Source organism: Saccopteryx leptura, chromosome 1, assembly GCF_036850995.1.
Source record: "Saccopteryx leptura isolate mSacLep1 chromosome 1, mSacLep1_pri_phased_curated, whole genome shotgun sequence".
Lineage (NCBI taxonomy): Eukaryota > Metazoa > Chordata > Mammalia > Chiroptera > Emballonuridae > Saccopteryx > Saccopteryx leptura.
The window spans coordinates 4629881-4648739 of NC_089503.1; the positions used below are offsets into that span (position 1 = coordinate 4629881).

An 18859-nucleotide genomic window follows, 5' to 3' on the forward strand; every position below is an offset into this window, starting at 1 on the left:
CAGAGGAAGTGGCTCTGCATCTCGGAGAGTGATAACCTGGGTTACCTGCAGGGGCAGAAGCCCAGCGCCTGGAGGAACACAGCTGGGAGGCCAACTGCTGGTCCTGCCGGCTTCCGGCGGGTGACCCTGAGGGTTATAGAAGATCACGTAGGTGCCACCAGAGGCGGAATTAACGGCAGGCCCTGGGCCCCGACTTCTGAAGAGACCCACAGAACCCCAGCTCGACACTTCTTTCTAATGACACCAACCTTGGTTTCATATGTGCAATTTTAACATTCATAATTCATAATATTTTTTATTTATTTAAAAATATGGTTAACATGTATTTTTATTTTCCCTGTCTCTCTCTCTCTCTCTCTCTCTCTCTTTTTTTTTTTAAAGGGGCCCAATATTTTCTTCTGCGTCCGGGGCCTCAACCAACCTTAATCCGCCTCTGAAGACCCCCTGTTGTAGAGCCTTTCCAGAGCAGGTGGGAGTGTCTGAGTGGTGGCTCCGTGGCCGGGAGACTCTGGAGGACAGGGCAGGGACTGCTAATGGGTATGGGGTTGGGGGGATGATTAAAATGTTCTGAGGTTGAGGTGGCGATGGCTGGACGACTCTGAGCCCCACTGACCCGCACGCCTTACCCCGGGGAAGGAGCGGTATGGTCCGTGAGTCGGAGCTCAATGACACCACGACAAACACCAGTGGGCTGATGTGTGGGCGTTGCAGGAAGCACTCAGGCACCTGCAGGGGAGTCCCGTGAGGACCAGGTGCTCCTGGGCACTGGCCGAGGCACCGGATGGAGCTGTGGGGTCCCCGTGTCTGTCTTTGGCGCAGGGCCAAGTTTTCAAAATTTGTCTTTGTCTAGGCACGAGGAAGGCTGTACTCTAGAAGGTCCTCAGCGGTGGTCTGGCCGGGTAGCTCAGCTGCTTAGAGGGTCGTCCCCATATGCCAAGTTTGCAAGTTTAATCCCAGGTCGGAACACATACAAGAATCAACCAATGAATGCATAAATAAGTGGAACAACAAATTGATCTCTCTCTCTCTTTCTCTAAAATTAATCAATTAAAACATTATAAAATTAAAAATGCAGGTGAGCAAGTTCAAGTTCTGCAAATGAGGCTGCGGAACCCTCAGGAGGGGGCAGAGCCACGAGAGGGGTGCCCCTCCCTGCCTTTCCCAGGAGCTCTGTTTTAGGGGACCCATTCTCCCCCAAACTCTCCTGTGAGCCCCGCATTCATAGTGAGGAGGGGGCAATGGCGAGAGGCCCAGCCCTCTAGGACAAGAATTCTTTCCTTGTCCTGGTTTGCTTGGTCCAAAGCCCCCACCCCCCCCAATGCTGTGACCCCCGCGCCCTGGAGGCGGCGATGGGGCGGGCCGTGTGGCTGGGGGAGGGTTGTTAGAGCTGTGCAGGCCCCCCCTGGGGCGGGGGGAGCAGGGGCTGCCAATCTGTAGGCTGACCGGGACAGGGCCACTCTTCCTGGTGACAGGCTGGTGAAATCAAAAGTTTCCAGGACAAAAGGGCCACAGGCAGGAGCCGGGAGAGCAGCAGGTCCTCTGGCCCCAGCCCGAAGGAGCCCCCGGCGCGGGGACCACACGAGGGGCAAAGGTCAGAGGTATTGGACTTGGGTTCTGCTGCCCTCTTTGCACCCAGAGCAAGAGAGCCAAAGAGCAAGCTAAGAACCTTCTGGACTGTGGGCCCCGAGCCACGGGGAACGCTCCTGTGTGAGGGCAGCGGGTCTGCCCGTAATGAAAACGTCACTGTGGCTCAGAGACAGCCTTTACATGTGCGCGTGTCCCCGGGAGAGACACCGGGCACCCCCGAGGAACCCGGTAACGAGGCTCGCCCAGCGATGGTGACAGTCAATGGTCCGATGGTCCGGCAGCGCCCCCCCCCACCTTAATGACGGTGCTGTGAACTCAGCCCATTGTCCCACATAATCTGTCGCTAAAAGGATTTAAAATTCAAGAGGGAGAAATGTGGAAGCCAATTAGCTACATTGTTCAGGCTTCAGACAGACAGTGGCCCCGGCTACGCGGGCCCCGACTGCCCCCTCTGAAGTCAAGTGGGGGCTCCTCTCCAGCCCGTCCCTCAGTCCGTCCACCCCATCGGTCAGCCCGAGCTAGGGTGGAGGGGGCTGTGGCAGTGGCTTTTTGTGTGTGAGCTGGGAGAGCCGGTCGAGGGTCTGCCCGTGAGCTCGTTATCTCCAAGGCTGAGCTGAGGGGGCAGGAAGGCCCACACTTGTGCTACGGTGTCCACCTGAGGTCACCCGCCAGGGGACACGAAGTCGTGCCGACTTTCCACTCCCGGGTCGCGTGGATGAGCGGAGTCCGGATCTGGCTCCAGCGTACACACAGGACGTGCTCGAGCCGCCTGGGCTCCCACCGGCCGTGGCCTCCGTTCCGGGCAGAGCTGTCCGCGGGAAGGAGAGAGGGTGGCCAGGGCGCGGGCCAGGCGCCTGCTGTCTGCACCCACATCCTTCCCTCGCGTCTCCACGGACCTGGGTCCTGATCCAGACGCAGGGCCTCCCTGAGGCGTCACCCATGGTGGTAAAATCAGGACGGTGAGATCAGCACGGAAGGGTGGACGTAAAAGTCCCCTCTCCATCTCTCCCCATCTGTCCGTGCCTCCCCCTCCCCCTTCAGGGGTCACCACCTACCTTACAGTTTTGCCACTTTCTTTGCTCAAATGACCAGCATGATTAGGTCAAGGGATGCTGAGGAGATTCCATTCATTCGTCCATTCATTCATTCATAATCTAGGGCAGGGGGAGTCAACCTCTTTATACCTACCGCCCACTTCTGTATCTGTGAGTAGTAACAGTTTCTAACTGCCCACCGGTTCCACAGTCATGGTGATTTATAAAGTAGGGAAGTAACTTTACTTTATAAAATTTATAGGCCCTGGCCGGTTGGCTCAGCGGTAGAGCGTCGGTCTGGCGTGAGGGGGACCCGGGTTCGATTCCCGGCCAGGGCACATAGGAGAAGCGCCCATTTGCTTCTCCACCCCCACCCCCTCCTTCCTCTCTGTCTCTCTCTTCCCCTCCCGCAGCCAAGGCTCCATTGGAGCAAAGATGGCCCGGGCGCTGGGGATGGCTCCTTGGCCTCTGCTCCAGGCGCTAGAGTGGCTCTGGTCGTGGCAGAGCGACGCCCCGGAGGGGCAGAGCATCGCCCCCTGGTGGGCAGAGCGTCGCCCCTGGTGGGTGTGACGGGTGGATCCCAGTCGGGCGCATGCGGGAGTCTGTCTGTCTCTCCCCATTTCCAGCTTCAGAAAAATACAAAAAAAAAAATTTTATAAAGCAGAGTTACAGCAAGTTAAAGCATATAATAATAATTACTTACCAAGTACTTTATGTCGGATTTTTGCTGAGTTTGGCAGAATAAATCTTTATAAAACAACTTACTACAGTTAAATCTTTTTATTTCTACTTTGGTTGCTCTGCTACCGCCCACCATGAAAGCTGGAGCGCCCCCTAGTGGGCGGTAGGGACCAGGATGACTACCACTGATCTAGGGGGACTGACTCAGCCCCGCCCCAGGAGGGGGAAGGCAGAGCACTCCCGGCCTCCTGCAGAGCTCATGGTCACGGGTGGGGGGATGCAGAGAGCTGGGACCCCTCACCCAGCCAGGGAGTCCAGGAGCGGAGGGGTGCAGGGACGCCCCTTCCCAGGAGGGACTGTCTCAGCTGGGTCACAAAGAACAAGAATGATCTAGACAAGCCCAGAATGAGTGCAGGGGAGGAGAGGGGGTGCCGTTGGGGGTGAGGACAGGTGGGACCTGTCCCCTGAGGCCCTGGAGCAGGGCAGAACTCCAGGGGGACTATGAGGAGTTCACTGTGCCTGGTCAAGTCCCTGGGTCGGGGAGGAGGAGACAGAGACCAAGAGATGGGCGGGGAACACGGGACTGAGTCCAAGTGCCAGCGAGGAGCGGGGCCTTCACCCTGAAGGTGAGGGTGTGCAGCAGGGACCAAGAGCGCAGGGCACAGCTGCCTTGGGGCCACAGTGGCAGTTGGCCTGGCAGCCGGCAGGGACAGAGACAGAGGCCAGCGAGCGCTGGGACCTGCCGGGCGAGTGAGAAGGGCCATCAGCTCAGTCCGTGGGAGGTAAGCGTCTATCCCGACCTCTTGAAGTGGGGAAACGAGAGACGTTTCTCATTAACAGAAGATAGCGTGTGCCCAGCCAGCTGCTTCCTGACCTGGCCCCCTCGTGGCCTCTGCTGGGCTGGGGCTTCCGGCCCTGCAAGGTCGCGTCCCGCATAAGCCCAGGTGGCTGAGATGCCTCCCTCATAGTCACAAAGCCACGGGGGGCTTGGGGCCGCCACATATATAGGTCTTGCCTTTGATTCGTGGGGAGAGCGTGGCTGGGCCCGACGACACAGAGGGAAGATCAAAGTGCGCCCCTGGTCAGCGACCGGCAGGGTCCACCCGGCTCACTGGGCCAGCACCCGTCAGAGGGGGCTGGGCACCCTCCAAACCTCCTCTGGAGAAGCTTAGGGAGCACAGGCCCCTGCAGCTTGGGAGCCGATGGCGGGTCCCAGGGACGCAGGCCCCTGCAGGCCACACAGCCCGGCAGGGACAGGCCATGCTCTGCCCCTGGCGCTCTGCCCTGGAAACGCACCCCAGAGCCTGGCACTGTGGGAAGTCCCCCAGCTCAGACGCACCAGAGGGCCAGAAAGGACGCGGCCTGGTGCCTGGGGCCCCGAGGGCAGGCACGGAGCTCAGGTGGGAAGGACAATGTGTGCAGCAGGTCCCGAGGGCTTCTCGAAAATTCCAGATCCAGCGCCTCCCCGGGGAGAGACCCCGACGCCGAATCCAGCAGTCGGGGCGCCTGCCGTGGGGCTTGTAGTTAAGCGGCCCCCCCCCAGCCCCGCCCGGCAGCCTGCCGCAGGAGGCTGAGGGGAGACCCGGCCATGCAGCCCTTTTCTAGGCCGCCCCGCATCGGGCAGCAGCATCCGGGCCCCGGGGGAAGTGAAGACGTTGACTGGCGGGGCGGCAGGGGCGGAACGCAGGGCACGGCCCCCTGCCAGTGCCCAGAGAGCACCCTCACCATGCCCCCACCCCCACCGGCCCGCCCACACCCCCACCCCCACCGGCCCGCCCACACAGCCCCAGCCCCGGCCCTGCCTCCCGCCCCCCATCTCCACCGCGCCAGCCACGGGCGCCCAGGACCGCGCCGGGGTGGAGACGGACCTGGCCTGCCTGCGGGCCGCAGCACGCACAGGAAACATACTCCAACGGGCCTGGGGACCGCGGCCGGGGCGTGATGGGGGGTGGGGGAGACCCCATCTTCCTGGGTATGGGGGAGCTTCCAGGTGTGATCCATCCATCGGGTCCGGCGGGGACCTCAGGGAAGGGCAAACTGAGCGCCAGGTGGGGTGACCAGCACGTGCGAGGGCCACCAGGGTGGGGGTGGGGCGGGCTGGGGGCACCTCCGGCTGCGGTTTCCTCCTCAGCTCCTGTCCAGCTCTGACCAGGCCACACTCCAGGGGGTGCAGTCACAGCCCAGCCACCCCATGTGCAGGCCCCAGACACATTGTTAGCACTTACAGGCTGAGCTGTGGCCCCCCCAATTCTTACGTCCTAACCCCCCCCGCGCCTCAGAATATGACTGTATCTGGAGACGGGGGTCTTGAAAGAGATAATTAAGTTAAAATGAGGTCTTTGGGGTCCATTGTGACTGGTGTCCTTATAAGAAGAAGAGGTCGGGACACAGAGACGCGCACAGAGGAATGACCATGAGGGACCCGGAGAGAGGACACCGTCCACACGTCCAGGACAGAGGCCTTGGGAGGAGCCAGCCCCGCTGACACCCGGATCTCGGACCTCCAGCCTCTGGGATGGGGACAGAGATGTCTGTTGCGAGAGCTGCCCGCTTGTGGTATTTGTCATGGGCATCTGCGATGGCGGCAGCAGCCCTGTGGTGTTCTCACCCCGCCCTCACCCTGACTCACCTCTCAGGATGGTCTGAGGCGCTGTAGGCTGAGGGGGAGCGAAGGGGGTAGAGGGGATCGCTAAAGGGAATTGGGCTTCTTTGGGGGTGATAACAAGCTTCTGAAATGGACTGTGATTCGTGAATATGATATTAAAGCCATCGAACTGTCTCATTTAAATGAGGGAATCGTAGGGCCTATGGATTCGATCTCAATACAGCTTTTAAAAAATAAATAAAATTTGAAACAAGCCTCAGTCAGGTTGGTCACCCCTATAGGTCCCAGACTGATGGCAAGACACCCTCCCCGGTCTCCCACGGGTCCCCTCGGTGAGCTGCCGTGCACGTGGGGTGCTCCTGGTCGGCAACACCGTTCTGGAGCTGGGCCCAACCCCGCGTCCTACCCGCATATCGGAGAGATAGGTTCCTGCTCCTCTCGGTGCCCGGTGGCCCTCACCGTCCTGGGCGCAGGCAGCGGCCAAGCCCAGGGTTCCCGGGATGTCTGGCACGAAGGAAGCGTCTAGCGGGTGGCATCCAGCAGCATCCCCGAGTCAGAGCTATGCCCCCCAAACCAGCAGGCTCCTGTCTGGCCCCAGGACCAAGCTCTACCTTTAGGAGTAAGGTGGCCTTGCTGGGGAGGGCGGCAGGCTGGTCTACCCAGCCGCAGTAGCTACCGGGCAGAGCACTGGCTCCAGTTGTGTGGGGACTCCACCTCCCAGTCCCACCGCCTGTTGGGAGATGGAGGGCCAGGAGGCCAAGCTGAGGCCGACAGATGGAAGTTTCAGTCCCCTTCCCTTCACCTACCTCCCTGCTGTGTGACCTTAGACAAGCCTCCGCAGGTCTCTGAACCCCTGATTCTCATCTGCGAGGCAGGGCTGAGCTGGCTCCGGGCTGGCACTGCAATGCAGGCCCGGGGTCTCTCCCGCTGCTCTTGGGGGGCACAGTTAGAGTGCGTTTAGGGCCTGGAACCAGCACCCCATCTGAGAGTCACCCCCAGTGGGCAGGCTAGGATCGTATCACAGGACACTGTTCTGTGTTCCATCCCCTCAACCTGGCTCCCTGTCCAGGGGAAGGGTCTGGAGGCCTGGATGACCTGAGGGTGTGGTCACAGGGTGTCACCCAGGTGGCAGTCAGAGCTGTGAAGGGAACCGGGGTGCTGGGGTCTCATCCTAGAGCAAAGGTCTCCGGATGGCTGGTGGGGTGGGCTGGGGCCAGGCCTGGGGGTGTCCAGGCCAGGGTCTGGAAGAGACCAATTAGTCAAATGGTTGCAGTGACCATTTGGAAGCAATTAACAAGGTCACTATTACCACACTGCCTCCCCCCACCTGGTTCCATCCTGGAGGGGGAGGGACAGAGGTCGCCATGGTGGGGTTGTGTGGGTGCCCCAGACCAGCCCATCCCGGCAGGGCTTGGTGAATCAGCCCTGTGCCCTGCCAGGAAGATGCCACGAAGCAGGTAGCCTCCCCTGGCTGGGCCTAAGCCTCTGAGGACCCGTCAGCCTGGCGATATCCTAGCCACGCCCAGGCCCTCGGGGGTGTCCAGGGGGCTTCCTGGGCCGGGAAGGACAAGGGTCAGAAAGTCCTCAGTGGGCGGGTGAGCAGAGGTCTGGAGCCTGGAGGGAAAGGCTGTGGGTAGTGGACAGGGCGCGCAGGCAGGTGGGAGAGTGCCCTCCAACCCCAGCCGAGGGTGGGGCCGCCGCCGGGCCTGGGCAGGGGCCCGTGGCAGCTTTGAGTTTTAGACGACAGCCTCTGACTGTGGGGTGCTCTGAGGGAGAGGAGAGAGCAGCCCAGAGAGCTGGGCTGCCCCGGCAAAGGCCCCCCGGAAAGGACCTCACGCCGTGGGTGTCCACTGTCCCGTAGGACTGGTAATCCCAGAGAGCTGGGCTGCCCCGGCAAAGGCCCCCCGGAAGGGACCTCCCACCGTGGGTGTCCACTGTCCCGTAGGACTGGTAATCCCAGAGAGCTGGGCTGCCCCGGCAAAGGCCCCCCGGAAAGGACCTCACACCGTGGGTGTCCACTGTCCCGTAGGACTGGTAATCCCAGAGAGCTGGGCTGCCCCCGCAAAGGCCCCCCGGAAAGGACCTCATGCCGTGGGTGTCCACTGTCCCGTAGGACTGGTAATCCCAGAGAGCTGGGCTGCCCCCGCAAAGGCCCCCCGGAAAGGACCTCACGCCGTGGGTGTCCACTGTCCCGTAGGACTGGTAATCCCAGAGAGCTGGGCTGCCCCGGCAAAGGCCCCCCGGAAAGGACCTCACGCCGTGGGTGTCCACTGTCCCGTAGGACTGGTAATCCCAGAGAGCTGGGCTGCCCCAGCAAAGGCCCCCCGGAAGGGACCTCACACCGTGGGTGTCCACTGTCCCGTAGGACTGGTGATGGTCCCCCACTTCGCTCTCAAAGGCCTTGTGCTTTGCCCAGTGCACTCTGGTCCCCTACCGATGGGGCCTACTCTGCGCTGATTGTCCTACTGAGTGTCTCTCACTGTATTTGAGGCATTTCACACGCGAGGGGCCAGCATCGCAGAGGAGCAAGGTCACCTGGCCAAGGCCACGCGGCAAGGAAGTGGTCCGGCCTTTTCTCGTTTCTTTCACTCATTCATTCTTGCATGGAGTCAGTTGTCCAGGGGCTCCTGCCCGCCTGGCTTCCCTCCACTCAGCCCCGTTCTAGGGCGCAGGCAGATGGGGGGGGGGACACAGGCTGACCCACAGAGGGCAGGATTGAAACTAGCCCCAGGGCTCCGTGGGGGCGGCGGGGAGAGGAGCGAGGCTGCAAACCCTAAGCTTCTTCTATAGGGTTTTTACGGAGCCTCCCAACCTTCCCAAGGGGACCCCAAGGGAGGAGGCTGAGGGTGGCACAGCAGAGGGCGTCGGGAAGCCTGTCTTGCCCCTGGCCCCGAGGGTCGGGCCAGCTCTCTCTCGCTCTCTCTCTGAAACACGTGCTCTCTCTGAGCTCTTTGCCTGCTCTCCCTGTGGAACGCTCTGTCTCTTCTTGACCTCACCCTCGGGAGGAGCCTACCGGACTTGCAGAGCAGAGCGAACGGCCGCGAGGGCGCCGACGGTCCTCCCTGTGTCCCTCTGGTGCTCTCAGCAAATCCCAGTGGCCAGCAGTCTCGGGCGAGGCCTGTGGGTAGAGCCTGCACGGGCAAGTCTCCCTCTTGGCTCGGACCCTGAGGGCTCCATCATTCAGAGTCTGGGGCTGTAAGACAATTCTAGGGGTAGACAGATCCTGGGGGGGGGGCTGGCGGGACCCTCAGTTGCTGACCATGCTGGGCTGGGCTCACTGAGGACACATTGACCTATTTGTGTTAAGCCACAGTGGAGAGAAATGCCCCAATGGGTGTGCTACCTCCTTCAGTTCAAGGGAGTCCCCTAGCCCACACCCTTTGCCATGGAGCAAGCCCCCTTGCTTGAGCTGTGGGCAGTATCTGCTGGCCGCTGGCCAGGGGCCTGTTAGGGGACAGAGGTCAGGGGCACTACAGAAAGGCATGACCATGTGGCTTTTCCCAATATTCTATCCACAACCTTTATACACTGGGGTCCCAAAGGGAGAGCGGGTCCTGCACAGTCCAAGGGCCACCCGGGGGCATCTACCCTGCTGACCCTGACCCACCAGGCAGTGTGCGTGTGTGTGTGTGTGTGTGTGTGTGTGTGTGTGTGTGTGTGTGGTGGGGGGACATCAGACTTCCCTGATCTTCTCTGGAGATCACTCTCAGTCTTCTTGGTCTCCATTTCTGCTTCTTGGTCCCTCTGTCACACTCTTTCCTGTGTTCCCTTTCTCGCTGTGCTTGTCTCTCTTGCTCTCTAAGGCTCTGTCTCTGTGCTTTCCAGCTCTCCTCCACGTCCCCCCTCTCCAGCCCACTGCTGGGACCAGAACCTCTGAGACCCCCGACGTGCCGTGCCCTGCGAAAACCTTGCGCTTCCTGATCTGCCCGGTTGGGGTGAGAGACAGGATCAAGCACTTCTCGGCGGCGGGTTCGCTTCGCCTGGGCCGCGGAAGACAGCGCCAGCCGGGACTCCAGCAGGGATCCCCGGACGCAGACACCAGCCCGGGGTCCCCCACGCGCGCCCACGCCCCGGGCCCTCCCCTCCACTGCTCTCCGCGGCCCCTTCATTATGCGCCGCCTCTAATGGGCGTTTGTCAGCGCGACTTCCCCGCAAGTTGTTTGCGCGGACATCAGTCAGCGGCGTCCCCATTGTGCCGGGGGATTGATGGGGGGCGGGAGGGGGTGACAGGGCCTGGGGCGGCAGCCTCGAGGCCTGGGTCTATAATTTTCGGAGGCATAATTGGTCTGGGGGAGGGGGCGGAGAGGGGAGGGAGGGACCGTGCAGAGCCCGGAGGGCGCGCGGGGGCGCGGAGCGCGCGGCGAAGCGGAGCCGCGGCTCGACGGCGGTGCGCGGGGGCGAGTGTGCGCGGGCGGCGCCGGCCGAACCCCGCGCCCGCCGGGCTCCCCACCCGCCGGGTCTCCCGCCCCTTCCGCGCCTCCGCCTGGGGACCACATCGGCCTTTTGTTGCCAAACCGTCTTTTCTTTCAGCGCTTTGCGCAGCAACGGAAATTTCACCCGATCCTGGGTGAAAATTAAAGCAAATTCTCTCTCTCTCTCTCTCTCTCTCTCTTTTTCTCTCTCTCCCCCCCTCCCTCTCTTCCCCACCTTACTCCCGCTTCTCCCCTCCCCCCCTTTGCGCGGAGCCGGAGACGGCACCGCCAGGCGCGGGAGCCGGCTCCGCGCGCCCAGCCGGACTGCGCTGCCGCCCCTTCCATGGGAGCCGCGCTCGCCTGCAGCCGTCGCCGCCGCGGAGCGGGCACGATGCCACGATGGGCCTGATCTGGCTCCTGCTGCTCAGCCTGCTGGAGCCCGGCTGGCCGGCCGGCCCCGGGGCGCGGCTGCGGCGAGATGCGGGCGGCCGCGGCGGCGTCTACGAGCACCTCGGCGGGGCACCGCGGCGCCGCAAGCTCTACTGTGCCACGAAGTACCACCTCCAGCTGCACCCGAGCGGCCGCGTCAACGGCAGCCTGGAGAACAGCGCCTACAGTGAGTGTCGGGCCCGGACATCGCGGTCGGGGTCCTCGGGGAGGAGCGGTGCCCAGAGAGCGAGACTGTCCTCGCTGCAGAGGGAGGCCGCCGAGGTCCCTCGTCCTTTCCCACATCCAGAGCGCGAGCGGCGCTGCGGGTGGGGCGAGGCTCCCCAGGAGAGGACGAGAGCGGCTGCTCGCCGCTGTCCGGGCGCTCGGGCCTGGCCGCCTCTGCCCCCTGCCCTGCCCGCGGGCGGAGGGGCGCGCAGTAGGCAGCCCAGAGCAACCCGCTCGGCTAACGCGGTGGCCCTGACAAGTTTGAATACTTTGAGATGTTCGGAGAAAAGGCGTTGGACAAGGCATTTATCATTCTCTTTATTATTTTGACGACTTCTCCTCCTCCTGCCGACCCTGGGGCGCCCCGTCGTCTCCTCTGCCCTACCCGCTCGCGGCTGCCCAGGTGGCCTCCAAGCGCCGCTGCCTGGGGCGGACTTTGCTCCCCCGCGCAGAGCCGGGGTGTCCGGCGCGGCCGCCACCGATAGACCGACAGTTCCCAGGTGGAACCTGCAGCTCCCATCCCTAACCCACGCCTCTGCCTTTAGCCGCCCATCAACTGGCAGAGTGGGCGCCCCAGCCGCTTGGTGGGGACCTCGGGATACGGGTTAGGAACATTGAAGGCCATTCTCCTGGGTCTGGAGACGCAAAAACACCCCGGCCTGCAGCCACGGCCCGGAACTGAGCTTGAGCCACAGTCCGGCAAGGCTCCAGCGTTTGGCTACTCTGGCCACCGGGACCTGAACTTGTGCTGAGCTCGTTCCTACGCGGAGCGCGAGGCCATGGGGGCTTGACGTGGCTCTGCTCGGTCGGGGACACGATACCCGAGCTGGGGGCCTGGGGAATCCGAAGTGAGGAGCGTGAGAGTGTGGCCAATGTCTTGGGGTCTTCGGGTGCCCACGCGCGCTCTCGGCCTCCTGCGGGCGCAGGAAGTCGTGAGGCGGATTCAAGGCGGAGAAAACCGCTGCTTCCTCGGGGAAAAGCCGCAGCCCTGCTAGGGCGTTTTCGGAGGACGCCTCTGGAGCGAGCGCGGTGGGCACCAACTGTCGCCGGGGTTTCCCTGTGCGCAGCACCGGGCCACGGGAACGCCCCTGCTTGCCTCGCAGGGACATCCTGGTTCTCTCTAAATCTAGCCTCCCCTTCGGAGTCCCAGAGCAACCACATTCTTGGGGTATCCGACGCGGGCAGCCGGGAGACTGAGGAGGGCGCGCGCCTGCCAGTCATTCCTATCCTGCATCCAGCCGCGCGCGCGCGTTTCTCTAGTCTCCGGCGGCGCTTTGGAACCCGCCCAGCCGGGGTCCCGGGATACGAAAGGCCCGCAGCCTGCATTCCTCAGTGCTCCCTCGGGCCTCGGGCAGCCTGCGTCTGGTTTTTGGGGTCCCTGCCAGGATCACTGCCCTGCTGGGGACCAGGCAAGTGCGCGCAGACGCGACCCCTGGACAGAGTACCCTACGCACCACAGCCCCCCTTGCAGCTGTTCTCAGGGAACAATGGCCCCACCCGGTCCTTTGTTGCAGCCCCACCCCTAAGAAAAAGCACTCGTGTGTCCAGAAGGCAAGGCATTAGGGGAGATTCAGACTTTCTAACACACAGTGGGGAGTGGGTGAGCTCAACCTGCTTCCCTTTGTCAGCTTCAGGGTCTGACCCGGCCTCCTGCCAAACTCCATGTGCCAGCAGGTCTGGGTGGCACCCTCAGTGTGCTGTCTGGATCATGCTAACCGGCTTCATCCAGGGCCCCGCTCTCCTACTCTGGGACCCACAGCACGGCGGGGCAGGGGGTGGGGCTGCAGAGCTCAGACCGCTGTCTGCAGCCGGGCTTGAATCCCACAGCTCGAACACCTGTGTGCGTCTTGGGCAGGGCGCTCAACTTCGGCAAAGTTTCATGAAACTCGCTGGCGGGGGTGTTTCCAAGTCCTGCCAGGCCACGTACCGGCATCGAGTCAGCAGGCAGAAATGTTAGCTTCATTGTCCGCACCCCCACCCCCGGGTTTCAATTCTTCTCCTTGCCACGCCTTCTCCGGTGCCCTTTTCACCTCCCGCCCAGCCCCAGGAACTTCTCTCTCCCCTGAGCTCTCTCCAGTGTCACCCTCCCTGGGTGGGTGTTCCAGCCTCGGGCAGGGCTCGCGGCCCTCCGCCCTCAGCCCTGTGCTCTGCGGGCGCCTGAGGGTGTGACGAACCTCCCCGACTCTTCCCAGGCATCCTGGAGATCACGGCGGTGGAGGTGGGCATCGTGGCCATTAAGGGGCTCTTCTCCGGACGCTACCTGGCCATGAACAAGAGGGGACGGCTCTACGCTTCGGTGAGTCCACTGCCTCGTGTGGGTGGGCGTGGAGGAAGCAGCCATCTCCCCTGACCGTCAGTCAGGGCGTAATATCATGCCTTGCCCGGACACATGCAGGACCTGGGCCGGGACCAGAACCCCAGGCCTTTTGGACTCCACACCCAGGGCCTCCAACTTGGGAGACCTGGAGAGGGCGGGTTCCGTGGGTTGGATCACACTGAGGGATAGACACGTCCTGCGTTCTCCAGGGATGTCGGGTTAGAAAATGCTTCTCCAGACGTCTTGTGGCCTCCGCTACCGCCCCTCCCTCAAGGGAGCCGAGAGCAGAGGGGAGACGCTCCCCCAGATGTTCACTGACATAAGTGGACCCAAGAGAACCTAGGGCAGAGCAAGTATGTGCCCTGGGCAAGGAGTCTTCTCCTGGGAGCCCAGGGAGAAGGAGGCAGGGCGTGGAAGCCAGTTCTCTGCAAGGAAACCCCGGGGAAGGGAGACGAGACCCCTGTGTCAGGCACACGGGCCGCCGGAACCCAATCCATCCACTGCCTGGGCTTCCCCAACAGGAAGGGGCTCCGTGACTCTGTGGGCGTTGGCGTGCCTTTGCCCAAGAGCGGGGAGAGAGGAATACAGAGAGTAAAACACATGTATCTAGGAAATCTGCTACCTCCAACTAGTCATTACGGGCAATGCGGCCAATACCTTCTCCAGCAATGAGAGGTTTTCCATCCACTAGTAACCTAGACGACGGAGCCCCGAGGACTGTCTCTCCGCAGTTACCTCCCTCCATTCAGGCGTTTGCGGGGGAAACAGCCATTTCCCTACCCCCTTGGAAGCCAGGCAAAGCCCTCGAGAAGAGCTGCAGGAAAACCCGCCTTCCAGGCGATTATTTCTGACCCTTGGGCTAAAGGAAATGCAAAATCTAGAACGCACCCGTCTGTCTGCTCTGGCCCAGCGGCCACTTGATAGAAGCTATGGGGGGGGGGGGGCCCTCTGGTGCCCAGCCCCTCTGAAACATCAGTTGTGGTTTATAAAGGACAGGCCCTTAGCCCGGGGTCTGGTCCGAGTGTTTCCTGAGGTAGCGTGACCTTCCAGTCCCTCGGGCACTCACTGTGCCCTTGGTGTCGGGTGTGCGGAAACACGTTCTGTTCTCAAAATGGCCTCGGGTCTGTCTCTTACGTAGCGGGGACACCCAGGGAGGAGGTCCTGTTAGCCCGCAGTAGTGGCGCAGGTCTCAGTGACCGCTGAGGCCCTCGGTCCACCCTGGTGGCATCCAGAGTGGCCCCAGGAAGCCTGCGTGGAGAGAGAAGCCTGAGGCTATGGCCATCTCTTTCATAGGTGACCCAGGCCCAGGGCTTTGGGGACAGAACAAAGCATGTCCTGAATAGTCCCCCCAGGTCAGAGGCCACCTGCGGCTTCCGTCCCCAAGAGCTGATGGCACTCGTTTTGGGGAAGGAAGGAGACCGGTTTCTGGGCTCAGCCGGAACTAGATGAGAGGTGTGGGACATCTCAGAACGCCAGCAGGAAAGGCCTCACTGCCCTGCAGAAAGCTGGGAGGTGAGGCAGCCAGGTGCCACACTAGCTGCCACCCCCTGTCCCCATCTAGCCAACTAGCCTGTGGGTGCTGTCCCCACCGCCCCACCTCTTGGCTCCCCGGCTCCCCTGGCCTCTGCCATCACCCTGCCCCTCAGCTCCTGGACCAGCTTAGCCACGCCTGTGGCCGTTTGCACCCTGACACCTCCCAGTTCCGGCCCTCACCTCCTTTCTGAGCTGTGGCTCACCTCCTGCAAGCCCTGGTGGTTGAGACCCCTGGCAGAGGGCAGGACGCCCCAACTGGACACAGCAGCTGCCCCTACATCCCCACCTTAATTATTGCCCCGCCGGCTGCTTGGTCAAGCCCAAGGTCAGCTGGGAGTCCTGGTGGACACCTCCTTCTCTCTCAGCCCCGTGTCCAGTCCACCTCCACGTCTTAGGCCATGCCTCCTGAATCTCTCTTTTTCATCCGCACCTTCACCTACCTCCTCCTCTCAGGCAATGCCGCCTTATAACTCAGGCCTTCATTGCCTCCCACCTGGACCCTCATAACAACCTTGGGATCGGGTTACTGGCCTCTAGCCTCACTGTCTTTCCATCCATCAATCTAACATCTGTTCAGTTATCAACCCACCCACCCAACCCTCCATCCATCCATCCACCCATCCATCCCTTCCTCCCTCCCTCCTTTCTTCCCTCCTTCCTTCCCTCCATCCATCCACTCATCCATCCATCCATCTATCCATTCCTCCTTCCATCCATCCATCCATCCATCCATCCATCCATCCATCCATCCATTCCTCCTTCCATCCATCCATCCACCCATCCCTCCAACCATCCATCCATCCATTCATCCTCCATCCAGCCATCCCTCCAGCCATCCACCCATCCATCCCTCTCTCCCTCCCTCCTTTCTTCCCTCCTTCTTTCCCTCCATCCATCCACTCATCCATCCATCACCCATCCATCCATCTATCCATTCCTCCTTCCATCCATCCCTCCATCCATCATCCATCCCTCCATCCATCATCCATCCATCCATCTATTCCTCCTTTCATCCATCCATCCCTCCATCTATCCATCTGCCTGTCTTCCCTCTCTCCATCCCTTCCTACCTTTCATCTAGTATTCACGCCTTCATTCCTCAGTCTCCTGGGCACTTACCACATGCCACACCCTACACTAGGTACATGCTGAGGGGTCTTCCTAAAACGCAAGTCCACTCAGGCAGGGCCTCCAGGAACCCCCGTCACCCGTGATTGTCACTCAGGTGCTTCAGCTCAGCCCACAGAGGAGCAGCCCAGACCCCCTCCCGCTCCCATCCCCCAACATCACTCTGTAACTCGTACACCCTCTGGGCCCTGGAACCTCTCTCAGTTCCCCCACACAAGACACCTCTCACGCCTCTGTGCTTTTGTCCATCCTGTCACCACACAGAATAGTCCTGTCTCCAAATGTGCCCACTGGAAAGGGACCACCCTTCCTTAACGACTCTCTCCAGAAGTCACCTCGATGGGGAAGGTGTCTCAGGCTGCTTCCTCCTCACACCCGCAGGACGCCTACCCACCACCTTCCCTGCACCCCCCACCCGGTCCCCTGGGGCTCGGAACCCGCTGGAGGGGGAGCCGTGCCGGCCGCACTGACACTGGCCTCAGTTTCCCCATCTGTAAAGTGTAGACGTCGACCCTGACCATTCCTGAGCCTCCACTTGTAGGTAGAAGAGCAGAGAGGGGTCGGGCTTGTGGGGAGAGGTGGCCCCCCTCCCATTCGGCCGGACCTCCACCGCCCTCCCCGGATTTCCACGTCACCGAGAGAGAGGTGTGTCCGCTTAGACATCTGGCTTCCTGAGTCCTCCCAGGTCCCATCTGCCCAATGAGTGGTCTGGCCTCCCTCAAGCTGTGACCCCTGAGAAGGGGCCTGGGGCCCTTTGGGTGACCTGCGCTCAGAGTTAGACCCCGAGGGTCTTCTGCTCCTGCCGGGTGGCCAGTCCCAGGAGAGGGACCAGATCCCACTGCCCACTCTGCCCGGTACCCAGCCCAGGCCCCTTGGCACAGCTCAGGAAGGGAAGCACTGGGAGGGGGTGGCCCTTAGAGTGCCACCTGCCTGCAGCTGGGACCGAAGCCTCCTCTGAGACAGCATAGGGCACCCCGCCCCTGCCCACCTCACCTGGAGACCCCACATGGCGCCCTGGGGGCCACGGGTAAAACTTCCTTCACTTCTGAATCTCTGCCTCTGTCCTTCCCGAGGCCCACCTCCCAGTGAGCAGGGACCCCCACCCCCACCCCCACCCCGTCCCAGGCTGACCCGGTCTGTCCACCTCCCCCTTTCCGTCTGTCCGTCCGCCGGTGTTGGGGCAGCACCTCCACAGATCCAGAAGAGCGCGTCTGCGCTTAGTAGGAGCGCGGGCTGGGCCGGGCTTCCGGCTTCTGCCCCCCGCGCTGCCCCCTTCCTGTAACCCACAGGGCAGGACGGGGAGGCCGAGCCGGCCACTCTCTGAGTCAAGGCCCCGCGCTGGGACCCAGGCCGGCCTGGGGCGGAAATCCCACGGCGTTCCCCTTCTCTGTTCCTCTCCACCTTCTTTCCCTTCTTCCTCGTTCTCGCGATTTCTTCTGGGGCGCCGTCCTCTGCCTTTGCCTAGATGTCCAGTCCTGCCGGCGGCCACGTCCCCAGCAGACGTTTGGGCACCTGGGCCGGGCAGGCCCTGTCTCTGCTCTCTGAGCTAGCTGGGGGTTCTCTCCAAAGCCGGTACCCACGGAAGGGCGTGGGGGGCTGGGGAACCCGGCGGGGGTGGCAGGGATTGCCGCTCTTCCCAAGGCGCTCAGGAGAGCTCGGCAGAGGGAGGGACACAGCTGGACCCCGGACGCCAGGGCCACCAGCTGCAGGTGGAAGAGGGGCGCAGCGGGCGGGGGAGCAGCCCAGGCAGAGGTGGGCGCGGCTCTGCCCTGGGTGAGCAGCCCGGTCTGGCAGAAGCAGAGCCGGGAGGGAGGCCTTGTGAAGAAGAGGCCGCCGCTGGGACCCCGGCCCCACCTCCGAGTGGCCTCCCGGCCGCTGACCGCTGACGCCCTGCCCGCCCCCGCAGGAGGACTACAACGCGGAGTGCGAGTTTGTGGAGCGCATCCACGAGCTGGGCTACAACACCTACGCCTCCCGGCTGTACCGGACGGCGCCCGGCGGCCCGGCGGCCCGGCGCCAGGCCAGCGCCGAGAGACTGTGGTACGTGTCGGTCAACGGCAAGGGCCGGCCGCGCAGGGGCTTCAAGACGCGCCGCACACAGAAGTCCTCGCTGTTCCTGCCCCGCGTGCTGGACCACAAGGACCACGAGATGGTGCGGCTGCTCCAGAGCGGGGCCGGGCTCCGTGGGGGGCTGCCCAGGCTGCCGGGCAGGGGCACCCGGCCCCGGCGGCGGCGACAGCGGCAGAAGAGCCCGGGGAGCCACGCCTAGCGGCGGGCCCGGGGGCGCGGAGGCCTCGTGCGTTCTGGGCCCACGCTGAGCGCCAGCGAGACTCACGGCCAGCCCGGCCCGGCAGGTGTGGACCGGCCGTCCGTCTTAGCTGACCGTCTCAGGAGGGCGGTGTCCATAGCCGACTCTCCCCACTCGCCCGTCCCCTGTCCTGCTCCTGGGCTGGCCGCTCCTTCGAGGGCCAACAGAACACATCCCGAACCCTTCCTGGGCCTCTGAAACGGGGCCAGTCACGCCGGGACTCGGAGGAGGTGCTGCTGGTGAAGGAACACACTGCGGGCCGTGCTGGCAGGAGCCCCGTCCACGGGAAGACCAGCTGGGTGTGTGTCCCCCCTGCCGAGGGGGTCCCGCGGTACGACCGTCAGACAAGGCGGGGGGAGGTCGGGGGCCGGAACACTGAAGTATTTGATCCTACCTTGCTATTTAACAGGTTATAACGCAGCCCCCGGGGGGAAACACCTGCAGTTTTTACCTGGACCTGTTTGCTCGTGGCCATAGCAGAGTCTCTGCCCCATCACTGTTTGGAGATGTGCGATGGCTTTCTGAGAAGTTGGGGCTAAAGATGCATTTCGCCCCCTGGCTTTGAAAGTTCCTTTTTTTTTTTTTTTTTAAAGCAGTAGA

At 62.6% G+C, this 18859-nt stretch overlaps 1 protein-coding gene across 1 annotated transcript; it reads left to right on the forward strand.

The window, feature by feature from the left end:
• Window positions 1-10718: 10718 nt before the first annotated feature.
• Window positions 10719-18220, forward strand: FGF3 (fibroblast growth factor 3). Its single transcript, XM_066360345.1, has 3 exons — window positions 10719-10935; window positions 13166-13269; window positions 17858-18220. The coding sequence occupies exons 1-3, from the start codon at window positions 10719-10721 to the stop codon at window positions 18218-18220; spliced, it is 684 nt and encodes a 227-aa protein (XP_066216442.1).
• Window positions 18221-18859: the final 639 nt, after the last annotated feature.

What these genes read in the sequence shown, in the direction of transcription:
- FGF3 (XM_066360345.1), top strand. Translation starts at nt 10,719, where the DNA reads ATGGGCCTGATCTGGCTCCTGCTGCTCAGCCTGCTGGAGCCCGGCTGG. An exon ending in CCTGGAGAACAGCGCCTACA is followed by an intron (nt 10,936 to 13,165) that starts GTGAGTGTCGGG and finishes GACTCTTCCCAG; the next exon opens with GCATCCTGGAGATCACGGCG. An exon ending in GGGGACGGCTCTACGCTTCG is followed by an intron (nt 13,270 to 17,857) that starts GTGAGTCCACTG and finishes CCGCCCCCGCAG; the next exon opens with GAGGACTACAACGCGGAGTG.